Source organism: Notamacropus eugenii, chromosome 1, assembly GCF_028372415.1.
Source record: "Notamacropus eugenii isolate mMacEug1 chromosome 1, mMacEug1.pri_v2, whole genome shotgun sequence".
In the NCBI taxonomy this organism is placed as follows: domain Eukaryota; kingdom Metazoa; phylum Chordata; class Mammalia; order Diprotodontia; family Macropodidae; genus Notamacropus; species Notamacropus eugenii.
This window is the reverse complement of record NC_092872.1, coordinates 382,140,667-382,157,067: the sequence shown is the minus strand read 5'-3', so window position 1 is coordinate 382,157,067 and position 16,401 is coordinate 382,140,667. Positions and strand designations below refer to the sequence as shown.

The 16,401-nt window shown below is 39.5% G+C and overlaps 1 protein-coding gene across 11 annotated transcripts in view; it reads right to left on the bottom strand.

Moving 5' to 3' along the window:
• Positions 1-16,401, bottom strand: part of GRIA1 (glutamate ionotropic receptor AMPA type subunit 1) — a 345,686-nt gene that overhangs the window by 106,682 nt on the left and 222,603 nt on the right. For all 11 annotated transcript variants that reach the window (XR_011971948.1, XM_072630785.1, XM_072630786.1 and 8 more), the window contains exons 9-11: positions 11,958-12,068; positions 10,949-11,155; positions 5,612-5,982 (exon numbers count right to left, since the gene is read on the bottom strand). Coding sequence is in view for 10 of the 11 variants with exons in the window: in XM_072630785.1 (XP_072486886.1) it covers positions 5,612-5,982; positions 10,949-11,155; positions 11,958-12,068 (689 nt within the window). In the remaining variant the exon portion in view is untranslated. The remainder of the gene's footprint in view (positions 1-5,611; positions 5,983-10,948; positions 11,156-11,957; positions 12,069-16,401) is intronic.

Genomic DNA, 16,401 nt, shown 5'->3' with positions numbered 1-16,401 from the left:
TCCTGTATATACACATGCATGCATATGGAGCTTCTAATATGTTCATGGCTCTATGCTAAGCACTGGGTAGGTGAGAATAGAATCTCCATGGAGCTCCTGGATTATCAGGGGTTAATATGCACAGTTAACATAGAATGAGGTGAGTGCACACAGCAGAAACAAATAGATCACTTAAAATTCAGGAGTGATTACTTCCAGCTTGGGAATGATTAGGGAAGGCTTCCTGAAGGAGGTGGTCCTTGAGATTATGCCTTGAAGGATGAGTAGGAATTGGAAACTCAGAGTTTGGCACTGAGTAGAGAGGAAAAGGAGGGCATTTAGTGCAGAGACAATCATGAGCAAAGGATTGAATGTAAGTAGGAAGATTTAGAGTGTTTGAGGAAATAGAGAAAACTCTAATTTGGTTAAAGGGTGAAATAGATGTAGGGGAGGAGTGGATGATAAAATGGAGAGGGAGGATGGGTTCACATCATGAAAGACTTTAAGTATAGGCTGAAAAAAGACAATAGAGAACCACTGAAAGTTTCTGAGCAGAAAGGGAGGAAAGGGAAGGGAAAACATTTTTATTTGGTGCCTACTATGTTCCAGGCACTGTGCTAAGTGCTTTAAAATATTACCTCATATGATCCTCACCACAACCATGTGAGGTAGGTGTTATTACTATCTTCATTGGCAGTAAAGAAAGCTGCAGCAGATAGAAGTTAAGTGACTTGCCTAGGGTCACATGTGTGAGGCATTCCTGATTCAAGGCCCAATGGTCTATCCATTAAGTTACTTAGTTGCCTCTAGATCGTAGGATTTAGAGCTTGAAGGAATCTTAGAAATCATGTAGTCAAACATTCTTTTTTTTTTAATTAGATGAGCAAACCGAGATCAAGAGGGATGGAATGGTTTGGCTAATGTCCCGTAGCTATTAAGTATAATAGATCTAATTCTAAAGACTTTTTTTTCTATGCAAACCTTGACAGTAGGAATGAGGGAGGAGAGATAGAGCTTACAAAAATTGTAAGCTCCTTGAACAGGGATCTGTTTTAGTACTTATTTCTCTCTCCCCCTCTTGCCTCCCAGCAGCTAACACAGAAAAGAGTATAAATTCAGAAATATTTCATATTCATCAACTAGTTCCCACTTACTTCCATAGAGCTGTACCCACAGAAGCCAGAAGAGAAAACTGCCATCCCCCCACCCCTCTCTCCCTACTCTGATAACAGATGCCAATGTGGAAATCAGTAAATGAAAGAGAAGATAAAAAACCAGATGAATGTCCCTCCAAAATTCCAATGAAGGGAATGAGTGTCCATCCCTAACATAGGCTAGCCACTTCTGCATGCTGCTTAGGAGATAAATCAGCAGGCAGCAGCTGCACATGTCAACCCCCTGAGTACCCAGCCAGTAGCATCTGAATTGTGGGACTTAACACTCAGTTAACTGTGGATCCCGATGGTGTGCAGATGATACCTCATGGCCAATAAAATTGATGTACAGTAGGTTAGAGAGTTTCTTGATGATTTTGTGGTAAGCTAAGGAACACAGGCTGCAAGGTGTCATGGAAAGAATGCTGGAATGAGTCAGTCAGGACACATGGGTCCAATCCTGGCTCTGACCCTGACCTGCCGAGTGACCTTGAGGGAGTCATGTCCTCTTGGAAAAAAACGGACCTTCATTTTTTTTTATCTGTAAGATATGTAGAGCAATATCTGTACTTCTTGCCTCACAGGGCTATTTTGAAGATAAAATAAAGTAAAAGATGTAAAATATTTTGTAAGAATAAAGAAATGATAACTTGCTAGTATGGCTCCTCTATTCATCTGAAGATTAATTTCCTATTTGCTAGGGGGTTAAAGACAGGTCACTTTAGCTCACTTTTACTTCCCCCTTGTGTTCTCAAGGCCATTGCCACATGTTCCTGGGAGCCAATATAACTCAGGTCAGGAACAAGGAGAAATCATTATTTCAACTTGCAGAACTTTCTTTGTTCATTCTAGAAATATGCTGAAATATAGAGGAATTATCTTTACCTGTGGTAGTTAATTATTCCCAGTGAGATCAAATGCTGGGCCAGGGAGGTGGTGGCCCTTCTGGAACACTTAACAGCAGATACTCCGCCTCCCTGTACCAATGCACTTATCAGGGCAATTTAGATGATTCACTATGGGAACAAGCTGGCCAATGAGAAATGTCTGTTCTGAGAACCAATGACTGACTGATCTTTGCATTCATACACAAACTCCATAGCAACTATGAGGCTACAGGCAGTATACAATGGAAAACAGATTAAAAAAAAAGGAGAGAGAGAGAGAGAGAGAGAGAGAGAGAGGGAGAGGGAGAGGGAGAGGGAGAGGGAGAGGGAGAGGGAGAGGGAGAGGGAGAGGGAGAGGGAGAGGGAGAGGGAGAGGGAGAGGGAGGGAGGGAGAGAATGAGAATGAGAATGAATGAGAATCTGGGACTAGTGGAAGAGACTTGAAATTATAAGGCTCTTTGTTTCCTAGAAACATGCAGACCCATGTGTCTACTTTATCAGGATAAAGCCAGAATAAGTCCAGGAAGCTGAAGAGACAGAAAGAACATCACTAGTCAGAAGTGAAGGTTTAATCCTATAGTATATACAGCTTGTGAATTTCTGCCTTGTTTTACAACTTCCACTGGATCTGGGTGGCCCTGGGCCTACAGGGATTGATTAAAAGGTTATCAGAAGCCTGTAGATAAATCCAATCTGAATGAGACTGGGAAAGAGATATTAAGACTAGCAGTCATTTATACAAGCCAACTTCCCTTGATAAAATTTCCTTCTTAATTTCCATTTATACAGCTTCCCAGCCACATGCACATGATTCTTTCTCCTTTTCAACAATTCTCATATATTTGTCTTACCTAATTAGAATGTATGCTCTATGAAGGAAGGGACTGTCCTTTTTGCTTGTATCTGTATCCTTGAAGTGTCTGGTATGTCTTTCTTTTTCTTTCTTTCCCCCTTCCCTCCCTTCTATTCTTTCCTTCCTCTTTCCCTTTCTGTCTTCCTTCCCTCCCATCCCTCCCTCCCTCTCTTCCTCTCTCCGTCCCTCCCCTCCTTCCTTCCTTCCTTCCTTCCTTCCTTCCTTCCTTCCTTCCTTCCTTCCTTCCTTCCTTCCTTCCTTCCTTCCTTCCTCCCTCCCTCCCTCCCTCCCTCTCTTCCTTCCTTCCTTCCTTCCTTCCTTCCTTCCTTCCTTCCTTCCTTCCTTCCTTCCTTCCTTCCTTCTTCCCTCCACTCTCCTTGATTCTCTCTCCCTATTCCTTCCTACCTTTCAGTCCTCCTCCCTTCCTTTCTATTATCTATCATCTAATTATCTATCTGCCTGTATTAGCTTGCAAATGAACACTTAAGAGGAATCAAGTGAATGATGTTTGTAAAGAGACAGTGTGGTGAAGTGGGGAAAAAATCATTAAACAAAGAGATAAGTGAAGCTAAATTCTGTTTTTTCTACCATTCACTTACTTAATGGCCTTCAGCCATATCATCTTCAAAATGGGGATATGAATACTTTATCCATCTGGAGGCAGGGAGCTAGGTTAGTTCTAAATTTCTGTGATAATAGCTGCTTCAGCCTGCCCTCAACTTGATGGGGTCCCTATAGCACAGATCATAGACAGCAGACTCAGACAGTCTTACCAGATTTTCCAACTAAATGCTTATTTATGCTTCAAGTTTAATTCTTAGCTCCAAATGGATGGAACTCAAAGCCTGAACTATTGTATTAAGTCACAGACTCTTACAAAGGGGGAGAGGGCAGAACTTTCAGAAACTCCTAGAGGTATTAAAATAAGTGTGGTGGAGAAGGATAAAAGTATTCCTGAATAAGAATCTGAAAGCATTGTTCTCCTTGTTTCAGTCAGCAGTTCTGGCCAGCAGCAAGGGAGAAATCAAATTGCTTTCTCCTTGGCTTGCTCTGAAAGTTCAAGGCTTGAACAGTTTAATTGAGGGAGAAATTCTCCAAAATTAGAGTAGGCAGAGGTTCAGAAAGTTGTTTTTTTTTCCCTTTTTTCTTCTGGCGCCTTGAAAACACGAGTTTGAAAGAGCTGGCATTAGCACTGTTAATGTTTGTTTAATGTGTATAGGCTGAGTGAAATTCAGTTTTTTACGGGAACTTTCTTGAGATAGTGTCCCTGCACTGGCTGTATAATAAGCCTGCAAGGTACCTTTGAACAACACTGAACAAAAAACATTAGATCTGGAAGGCACCTGATACCATAGAATTATTGGATTATGGGGTCCTGACTAAAGAGTTAAAAAAAAAAAAACAAAGGATAGTAAATCCAGAGCGGAAAGGAACCTCAGAGGCCATGTATGACAATCACTACCCTCCTTACTGAGGCTCAGAGAAGCGAATCGGGGGTCACAAAGGTAGTATCAGACACAGGATCTGAATCCTGGTCCTCCTAGCCCCAGATACACTATTCTGTCCATGAGGCCATAGTACCGAAGAGGTTATTAAGTCCAATCTCCAATTATTTTGTTTGTGAAGACACTAATGTCAAGAGATGTTAAGTGACTTTTCTAAGGTCACACTGGCATTGATTGGCAGAGCTGGGATTTGAAGCAGGTCCTCTGACTTCAGAAGCAGTTCTCTTTCCCCAGTATCAAAGAATGTTAGAGATAGAGGGGATGTTATGAGATCAGCCATTTGAAAGCCGCTTGATCATGCAGTGGAGAGAATGCCTAGCTCTGAGTCAGGAAGATCTAAGCCTGAATCTTGCCTCAGACTTACCAGCTGTGTAACCCTGAGAATAGTCTCTCCCAGTTTCAGTTTCCTTATCTGTAAAATGGGGATAATAACAGCATCTTCCTTAATGGATTACTCTAAGGATCAATCCAGTACCTACTCTGTAAATATTGAAGTACTACACAAATGCTAGTTATTAATATTATTATTAAATGAGGTCTGTAAAAGGACAGTGATTTGGTCAAGGTCACACACTGAGTTATTGGAACAGCTGGGAGTTGAATCAAGATTTACTGACTCCCAAGTCAGGCTTCTCTCCACTACTGGACTGAATCAGGCAAGACACCTGGGCTCCAATCCTGGCCCTGATACTGACTTTCTGAGTGACCTTAAGGAAGTCACTTCCCCATTGTGGATTTCCATGATCAAATCTATAAAACAAATACCAAAATATCCAACCAACCAATCAACCAAAAAAACCCTTGTGCTTCCTGCCTCATAGGACGACCAATTAAAGTAAAGAATATAAAGCTACATTATGCCATTTCCCCATCCTTTACACAGTTTTGGAATATGAAAATATGGATTATAAAATATGAATTTGTAGGTGGAAGCTTTGCTTTCTTTGTTATATTTGACTTCTGTGAACACGATATTCTGTTTGCACTCCTTGAGGTCATCAAGGTGAGGTGGCCCAGCAATGGGATCAACATGAAAATTATGCTGTGGATAATCCTCATGTCTAACTGAGAACTGAATGAAAGTTTCAGCTGAGAAATTTACATGGTAAAACAAAACAACAAAACAAAACAAAACCCAATCTAGAACACTGAATGAGAGAAAATCATTTCCAGGCCTTTCATCAAAGGATTGATAGGGAAGAAGAGCAAAAGGACGGAGAAAAGATTACCAACCTGGGTGAAATGTCACAGCCTTGCTGCATGAAGGCTCCCAGAGAGAACCAGAGGCTGTTGAAGATTCCAAACTCATTGGACTGGTCACTGGTTGCTGGGTCACGTCCTTCCTCAAATTCTTCACTATGCCACTCATAGGGGCTGAAGCGACTGACCAAAAAGAGGACAACGCTCACACCAATGTAAGCAAACACTATACACATCCAAATTTCATAGGCCAGGGGATCCAGGAAGGAGAAAACCCCTGGCTTGGACTTCTGGGGCTTCTTGATCATGATGGAGATACCCAAACTCATGAAAGGCTTAGAAAAGTCGATGACTTCCTCCCGGACCAAGGTGATAGTCAAGGGAGCCACAGCCACATCTGCTCTCTGGAAGAAAAGGAAACATAGATTTAATTGGAGTGAGGAGGTCTCTCAAACTTGGTTTTCCTCCTTGTCTCCACTGTTATGTTTATAACTCATGGAATCTCAGGTTTGGAACCTTAGGATCCAGTGGGTCCAATTTTCCATCCCAGGTAGGAGTCTCATGTTGTATCTCTGACAGGTGGTCATCCAGCTTCTTTTGGAATACTTTCAATGATGGGGAACTCACTGTTTGTGCGTAAAGCAGCCTACTCTATAGACTTTAGAAAATTTTTTTCTTATCTTATGGAAAAGTGGGTGTAAGAAAGTCATCCTGTAACATCTATACCCTACTGCCTTTTTCTGAAGACATAAAGAACTTTAATCAAAGTTGATATCCATCAATTAAACACTGGATATACTAATTGTGGTATAAGAATGTAATGGCATATTAATGAGCCATAAGAAAAGATGAACATGAAGTATACAGAGAAGCATGGGAAGTCATATGAAGTAAAGTAAGTATAACCAGTAAAACAACATACATGAGTGCTACAATACAAATGGAAACAGAAAAAAAAATAATCTCATAATAATATTGTATAATTACAATTACCAAGATTTGTAGCAAAAAAAGATAAAAAATGCATTTCCTTTGTGTTTTTTTTTGCTGAAGTGGGACACTATATGCACAGAACATTCCAAATACTGCCAGACCAAGTTGTTGGGCATGTTAGTTTTATTAAAATAATTTCTTTTTTCTTTTCTTTTTTATTCCTTGTTACAAGAAATTATTCTCAGGGTAAGGGAGAGGTAAAGGAATACATTTACAAATAAAATTGATATACAAAATAAAAAATTTTATAAAATTTAGAAAAATAAAACAAATACCAACTTAATTTTGATATACAGAAATACAGAATAACTGGAAAGGACCTTAGAAGTCATGTAATAGAACGTCATTTTATTGATGAGGAAAGTGGGCTCAGAGAGGTTATATAGCCTGTCAAAGGTCAGACAAGAAGTTAGTGGAATAGTCAGACCTAGAACCTAATTCTTCTGATTCCTAGACATCTCTTTCCATTACTCCAAGTTCTGTATGAATGAGGAAAAAATTAAGCTTGACAGAAATGACATCTGCATAACATATTCATTTAAGCCTCATGTCTTTTTTTTAACTCTTCTCATCACTCTGAGGGGGTCCAATGCAACAAACATTGATTAAGCATATCCTATGTGTAAGTCACTGTGATAGAAACTAAAGACACAAAGAATAAAATGAAAGAGTCCCTGCTCTCAAGAAGAACATTTTCTACTCAGGACAGGAGTAAAAACAGTTACAAAAGTATATAGTAAGAAAAGCTGACTAGGGAGAGATCACTACCAACAACCAGAGGAGGTGGGGGTGGGTGAGAGAGGGCTTCATGAAGAAGGCAGTAATTGTGTAAAACCCTGAAAAAAGACAACATTTTTATAAGTCAGAGATGAAGAGGGAATGCATTGTAGGCTTGAGGAACAACCTGTGTGAATGCTTAATGCAAGTGGAAGATGGATACCAAGTTCTGAGAATGAGCATTTATGAAGGGAAACTATGCAAAGTAGGTGGGGGATAGACTGCAGAGATGAGGCATCATAAGGGGTTGGCTAAAGTGAATACACTGAGAATTTCCTATTCCCAGGTCATTACTGATGGTAATACTATTTCCTCTGTACAACTCATGACAGCGAAACAAGTGATTCTAATTCTTTCTATCCATGAGTTATATTACATTAGGCAAGTCATATTATTTCCCTGAGCCTCAGTTTCCTCATCTGTAAAATGAGGATCAGGATATTTGTACTAGGAAGATATGAAGGAAATCATCACATTACCTACTTTTGCTGATGTTGGGAGAAAAGTGCTTTGTGAACCGGAAAGCACTCATTATTAAATTAAAACTGCTATAAAAAGTAGGCAAGCTCATTATGGAAATGACTTGGGACCAGGCACTCACTGATCATCCAGAAGCCCAGAGCTGAATCTCAACCCCTTTCCCTTGCATTTGGAAGGACCTGCAAAGGTATATTAGGGGAGATAGCTGTGTGGGAGAAAACGCCCCGCGATAACTTTTGCCAGAAGTACTTGGAAAAGAAGTCTTCAGCCTTAAAGGAAGGCAGAGAAAGCTCTTTGTAGGTCAAGAAAACTCACATGGAAAAATAGTTCAAGTGAGATGAAAGTCCAGATAAGAGAAGGACTGGGTAAACTGAGTTTCCAATATTTTTAAAATTCCCACAGGACAGAGGCTAACAAGTACTTTGGAAGGGTCTGCCCAGGTGCCAGTTCTTTCCTTGCTATGTTCTATGGGGATTTGAGCAAGTTATGATTACTGGGGAATATGAAAGCACTAATGGCTATCATATTCATATCATATTCACGTTTTCCACTCACTTAAGGAAATCTCATTGCTATTGTTATTGTTGGCAATAGGGCTCAGAGAAAGAGGATGATAATGGCTCATCCAATGGAATATTAGAATCCTAGAATTGGAAAGGAGCTCAGAAGGTCAAACCCAGACCTAAATAGGAATACCCTCTATGATATCCCTGGCAAAGTGGTCATCCAGTCCCTATCTGAAGACTTCCAATGATGGGTTGCTCATGACCATGTAAGGATGACCGTTATCATCATTGGACCATTCTGATTGTTAAAAAATCCTCTGACCTTTAACTCTCACATTCCTTTCCTCTTTGATGAAAATAGAGTTTCTGTTCAGAAAGCAGAACCTAATTCCTTTAAAAAACACAGGAGCTAGCCCCCCAAACCAGGTTCCCAAAGAGCAAAGGGTCTTAACTTGGGGTCAATGATAAATTTGTTTTAAATTTTTTTGATAACTATATATCAATATAATTTTTTCTTTTGTAAATCCCATGTATTTTATTTTATGCATTTAAAAACAATATTCTGGAAAGGGGTCATAGGTTTCATTATATTGCCAAAGGCCTCTATATCACAAAAAAGGGTAATGAATTGCTACCATAGGGTATTCCACAACTCTGTTGGCTCAGAAACCCAAAAGGATATCCATAGCCAGATGTCACAATACCAGCTTTCAAAACAAGAGCCCTGACCATATGTCTCTATTCCATTCTGTCAGCTTCATTCTGCTATACCAGTACACCAAGACAATGGCCCAGATGTGCTGACAGATGTTGGGGGTAGTGGAGAGCCTTGCTATGTTTGATCTGCCTATTATCCACTGCCTGAGAAATACAGTGAGTCAACATAATTTGAATTCTATTCCTTTGTTAAAGTTACTATATTGTTTTAGGAAAAAACTGAATTTTCCCCACCTCTTCTCTAAATATGACTTTTACGAAACTGAGGTTACAGCAGTTCACATCCAAGTTCACATTTCAAGGTTTTACAAAATGCTTCCCTCCCAACCACCTTATGTTATTCTCAGTTTACCTCTCTTAGTCCCCTATGAAAAAACTCAAACTGATGACTGTAGTGACTCATCCATTGTTGAAGGAAGGATATCATGAAAGAGAAATGAAGCTTTTGTTAGAGAGGGGGAAGCACAATGCTCCTGCAGTCTGATACACCCACTCGCTGTTGTGACCATAGGCAAGTTAATTCACTTTTCTCTGTGTCTGTTTCCTCATCCAGAAAGTAGAGATAACAATAGTTGCCCTATCTATCTCCTGGGGTTGTGGAGAGCAAAGTGCTTTGAAAACCTCACTGTGCAATACAAATGCAAATTATGATTTTCACTTATTTAAACTTCTGACTCATTTTCATGTAGACTATACAGTGTATGCCTACAGATTCTTTAACTTTCAAAGAGATCTCATTTTAGGTAAGCAGACTTTAACTGGACAATTAAAATGATGTTTCAATTGAACGGATACATCAGCTTATCTCTTTTAAAGCAGGTCATTTTTTGCTAAATGTCTTTCAGGAGCCAGATGTGAATGGAGTAACTTTTTTTCCTTAACATATGCTTCCCAGCAGTCCTGATTAGTTTTACAAACACAAATTACAAAATATCAGAGTCGTGGGAAAACTTAGAACACAGAGCAAAGTGCTGAAACTGGAGAAACCACACAGATCATATCATCCAGCCTGCTTCCCCATAATTTTACTGGTGAGGGAAGAGGCCCAGGAAAGGCAAAAAGTTTCAAGCAGAAAGTGGCAGGGTGGAAATTTGAACCTCTGTCAGTCCAATCCAAGCCTGGTGCTTTCTCTACTTTATCCACTTCAGAGCTGGACTCTCAGGAACAGCCAACATACATATTCTTTGAGAACTGTAGTGCTGGACACGCATTGTCCCATTGGATTATAACTAAAAGACTCTTGAGTTGTCCTTACTCTATGAATAAGGCAATGAGCATGTTTACAAATAATGATTATTCTGTATGTAGATAAGGTCTTATGATTATAAAGCTCTTTGCATCCATTATTTCACTTGATTCTCATGGCAATTCTATGAAGGAAGTAGTATGGGGAGTTAGCCTCATTTTACAGATGAGGAAACTGAGCTAAACAAGAGAAAGGGATTTGCCTGGGGTCACATCAAAAGTGATATTGTTAGACTGAGCTGTTGGCATTAATTGATTAATTAATTGATTTTTCTATCATGAGTGTTTGTGGCTCTAGAGTTGGGGGGACCTCAAAGTCATCTAGTTAAACCCCATTATTTTACAAATGAGGAAACTGAGACTCATAGTGATTAAGTGACTCGCCCAAGGGCACACAGGTAGTAAGTATCAGAGGTGAGATCTAAAGCCAAGTCTTTTGGCCCCAAAGCCAATATTCTTTTTTACAATACCATTCTGCTTTACAATAATTCAGGAATATGGTGATTGGTTATACAAGCTGAGAAGTTGGGCCACGGGCCCCCTACCAGTAGGTAGTAGGGGCCCATAATTCTTAGAAGGTACCAACTACTTTCGTCTAAACCCTTGTTTCACCCACTGACTTCAAACTGACCCAACTCTTTGGTGAACTTACCCCATAGACCAGTTCCCCCACCATGCCATTCCATGCCTTTGTGTCAGGGTCTCGGGCACCATACTTTCCATCGCTCACTATCTCCAGCCGATAAGAGTAACCTACATGTTTGGCGATCTCAGCTGCTAGCTCCACACAGTAGCCCTCATAGCGGTCATTGCCCTCAAACTGGTTGGCATTCTTTTTTAGCATCACATAAGGGTCTTCCTGGAAAAGGGGAGAAAGAGAGAGAAATGATTTTATGGCTAAACAATAAAAATTTTGATGTTTTATGAAGTAATTTCCTGTTCTTTATCTCATTTGCTCTCATGATATCCTGTGAGGCAGGCAATCATTAATATTCCTATTTTATAAGTAAGCAAACTAAGGTCCAGATGAGACAGTGTGGTATAAAGCAAAGGAAATTAGATTTGACATCATATGCTCTGGGTGGGTGTCCTGGCCTGCTGTTTACCACCTGTATAGTATGAATTAAGTCATTTTGTTTCCCTGGGTCTCAGTTTTCTCATTTATGAAGTGAGGGGGTTGAACTAGGTGATTTCTAAAATCACTTCCAGCTTCAAATCTTATGAACTTCCAATCAATTTGTTCAAGGTCACATATGTGGTTGCTGAACTGGTAAATGACCCCAGATCTGCCAGCAAGTCCAGTGTTTTTTCCTACTACACTGAAGCTTAACCTCAATCCGGACCTAAGCCACAGCCAGACTAACTTCTTTCAAATCTCAGCTAAAATCTTACCTTCTCCAAGAAACATTTCCTGATCTCCCTAAAGGCTATTGAATTTCCTCTGCTGGCTGTCTTTATTTTATCCTATGTGTATCCTATCTGTACATAATTGTTTGCATTGCTGTCTCTCCCATTGGACTGTGAGCTCCTTGAGAGTAGAGACTTTTTTTGCCTTTGTCTTTTGCCTTTCTCCATACCCCCAGCACTTAGCACAATATTTGGCACACAGTAGGTACTTAATAAATGCTTATTGACTGACTGCTCTAAGCCTAGGTACTCACTAGGATGGTTGTGACAATATATGTTCTGTTCTGGACGCTAGAGTTATCACCACCAGCCTGGGCATCAGTGGCTGCAGGAACAAACTTGTCATCTTCATTCCAGTAACCAATCTGTTAATGAGAAGATAGTAAAGAATACAATTAGGATGTTCTACTATCTTTTTTTATAAAATACCTTAGCCTTTATATAGCATTTTAATAGACAGTATCTTATTTGATTCGCAAAACTGATCTGTAAAATGAGTAGGGAAGGAATTGTTATTTTCACCTGGAAAATGATGATAATGACAAAGACACACATATATAGATACATACACACATATATGTGATACAAACACACACACACACACACATATATACATCTTCAACTTTATAAAGCACTTTCCTCACAACTATGTGGGGTTGGCAGTATAAATCTTTTTTCCTATTTTCTGGATGAGGAAACTGAGAAATGGCCTCCCTAAGGTTACAACATTACCTGAAATGAATCTCTGCAAATCTAGGGTGTATCATACGGTGGTCAGCTTTTCTGATGATGAGCCTCTCCATAATAAGCTAGACTTTCAGATGACAGACACAGATTCCATCCATTATAGAAGCTCTATCTTTGTGGAACTTTGGCAGATTTGCCATGGCCACCTAATGACTCTTCTGGGATGCTAGAGAATTGAGTGGCTTGCATTATTTCCTTGGGACCACTGACTCTGGCATTTAATGAAAAGAAGAAGCATTCCTTTTAGCCCCATGCCTGAGGAGGGAGGGCTGAGGACAAGTGACCTCATATTTGGACCAATTCCCAGCCATCATCATTCGTAGACAAGGCCAGCTTGAGTCTCTGCAGTTGTCTTAAGTGCTTCCTATTGTGAAGGTCACTTAAAGGTGGCTCTCTACTTGACACTTAAGAAAGACTCAGTTCAGGATTGGATGGGGACTTGCAGTTATCAAGTCCAATGCCTAGCGGAATCACAAGTAACCTATCAAATGTGCCCAAGTGGTTACCCTACCTCTACTTGAACGATTCCAGTAATAGAAAGCTCGTTATCTCTCATAAGTTTGAAGACAGGTATTACAGTGCAGTGGTGAGAACACTGGAATTAGAATCCAGAGACCTGGGTTTGAGTTCTGAATGTATGTGAGCTACCTATGTAATTATAGGGATAAGTCATTTAATAGCTCTTATCTTCAGTTTCCTCATTTGTCAAATAAAGGGGTTAGACTAGACAAGCTAAGTTCCTTTCCAGTTCTGAAATGCTATTCCTATGAATTGTTAGAAAGTTCTTCCATACAGTAAGCTGATATCTGTCACCTTGTGACTTTCATACCTTGTTTCTAATTCTGCTTTTTGAGACTAGGCAAAACAAATTCATGCTTCTTCCCTGTGACAATTCTTCCTATATACCCTACTGATGGTGAAAAGACTGTGGCAGGTCTTCAATGCCAGTGTTAGGAATCTGGATTGTATTCTGTCAGCAAGAGAAGTCACTGAAGGTTTTTAAACAAGAGATTAATATTCTCATATTATGATTATTACTGTGGGAAAAAGAACAAGCTAGACTGGAAGGGAAAGAGAATGGATTCAAAGAGAATGATTAGGAGGCTTTTACAGTAGTATAGATAAGAGGTCAGCCAGTCATATAACAAACATTTATTGAGTATCAGCACTGTACTATTTGATTACCTGATTGTATTTGATTTCAACAGTGATAGAAATGATTGCATTTTTTTTTATTATCCCCTCACCCCCTACTTTTATGGCTCAACATAGCTTATAGGCAGCCTCCCATTCTATTAAGATGGAAATACTTCCAATATGGGATTGATGGTAGACTGTGAGTCTGACAACAGAAAACCAGACCAGCTAAGTGCAGAGATCAAAATCAGAAAAATGAGCCAGCAGATGATGTGTCTTAGATTTGGGGAGAATATATTTCAAGTGATATGGAATCTAAATTTGAGGAAAGGAGATTTCAAAAGGTTAATAGAAAGGATATATAAGAATCAATCCCTTGGTCAAGAAGCCTTTAATTAAGCACCTACTGTGTGCCAGACATCGTGCTAGGTGCTGGGGACACAAATACAAAGAATGAAACAATCCCTCCTCTCAGGTAGCTTATATTTTAACAAGGGAAGACAGCAAATACATATACATATATACATATATATGTATGTATAGAAAATACATAAAGAAAATGCAAATAAATACGAGATAGGGAGGGATAGCACTATTATGTAATTTATGGAGATCACAAAAGGGAAACCATGCATTAAACTTCTATATGGAATGCTAACCCAAGAGATATGGAGCATTCTCAAAAATATATGAGGAAACAAATAGAAAAATTCTCATAAAGAGAAAAAGAATTGTTTCAAGAGATGGGTATGGGTACACTGGGAGCTCTTTGTTTAAGATGAAAGAAGCATGTATAGAAGACAGAAGTTAAAAGCAGGTAATGAAGAATAAATTTTAAAAAATCCTACAGTCTGGTAATAAGAGTATTAGCCACTCTAAAGTTCAGAACGAGCTGAAGCTGGCAAGGAATCCTAACGACAAAAACAAGAAATTTTAAACTATATTGGGAAAAAGAAGTGGACATCATAGGAAGGGACAGAATTACTGTTTGAGAGGACTTGTTATTCAGTCATGTCTGACTCCTTGTGGCCCCATTTGGGGTTTTCTTGGTAAAGATACTGGAGTGGTTTGTCCTTTCCTTCTCTAGCTCATTTTATAGATTAGGAAACTGAGGCAAACAGGAGTTAAGTGACATGCCCAGGATCACACAACTAGTAAGTATCTGAGACTGGATTTAAAACTCAGGTCTTCTTCAATGAAGGCCCACCAGTCTATCCACTCTATCACCAGACCATCGTGGACAGAAGGTAGCAGTCCTGAACCCTGGTTCTGCTTCTGTTGTTTATACAAGAAGTATAATTTTTACATTGCAAAGAATAGACATGGCTAATAGGAAGCTGAAACCCAATATTCAGGAGAGAATAAGTACCTGCCCTTTAGGAATATGAGTTACTAAGCTCCTAAAACTACATCCTGGGTCAGTAAAAGAAAGGTCTTTATTGTGCCACTGCTACTGATTTTTGAAAGATTATTGAGAATAGAAAAGATGCCAAATGTTGGAAGATGGGCAAATATTGTCCAGATTTCTAGAAAGGGTGAGAAAATTGTACTGTGCATGATAGGCCAGTGAATTTTGACTGACTGCAGACAAAATTCTGAAATCAATGATTAATGAATATCTTGTAAAGGGAACAGGGATCACAAAGAACCAGTCTGCCTTCATAAAAATGAGTTCTAACAGTTATTTCCTTTTCTGAGAGAGTTACTAGACTGGTTTATCATGCCACTTGTGGACAAGATGGAAAGATATGGGCTCAATGATGGTACAGTTGGATTCAAAAGTGGCTGAATAACTGGGTCCAAAGTATAATTGGGGCTGATATCAGTTTGGAAAAAGGTTTCGAGTGAAAGGCCCCAGGCATCTCTGCTGTTTACCATTTTTATAGATAATCTGGATAAAAGCATATCTAAATGGTGTGGTAACATGGTGCCATATAAAGAGGACTGGCGTCTAGATTCTGCCATCGTTAGTTACCCCTTATGTCAATTTGGCCAAGTCACAATCTCTCCAAGTCTTAGTTTGCTCATTTGTAAAATGGGGGTGTTGAACTATATGATTTCAAAGGTTTCTTCCAACCCTAAGCTTATGATCTCCAAGAACTATAAATAGATGGCATGCTTATCAAATGTGCAGATGATATAAAGCTAGGAGGTAGAGCTCATGTGTTTGATGCCAGAATCAAAATTCAGAGATTCTGATATGTTAGAAGATTGGCCAAATTTAATAAGATGAAATGTAATAGGAATAAATATACAAGTTCTGATTTGTGTCCAAAAATAACTTCACAAGTACGCGGAGGGGTGGAGGGTGAGGGTGGGGATGGGGTTGAGGGAGATGGCTAAACAAAGGCTGGGTTGAGGAAAAAAAAAGAGATCTGTGTTTTCATAGACTTCTAGCTCAGTAACAGTCAATAGTATGATATAGAAGCCAAAGCTAATATGATCTTAGGTTGTATTGATAGTCAGTCAATAAATACTTATTAAACATCAACTATGTTCCAGGCATGAGCTAAGTCCTGGGCAAAAGACAGTCCCTGCTCTCAAGGAGCTCAATGAGTGAGGCAATATGAAAACATTTAAATACAAACAAGTTACACAGGGTAAATTGGGGTTAATAAATAGGCAGAAGGCACTAGCACTGAAAAGGTAAACAAAGGTATTTGAAGGAAGCTAGGGAAAAGCCAAGAGGTGGGGATGAGGAGGGAATGTTCCAGGCTTGGAGGATGGCCAGTGAAAATGCCTGGAATCTGAAAACAGAGAGTAATTTGTGTGAGGAAAACAAGTACAGCCAATGTCACAGGAGGAAGTGTTGGT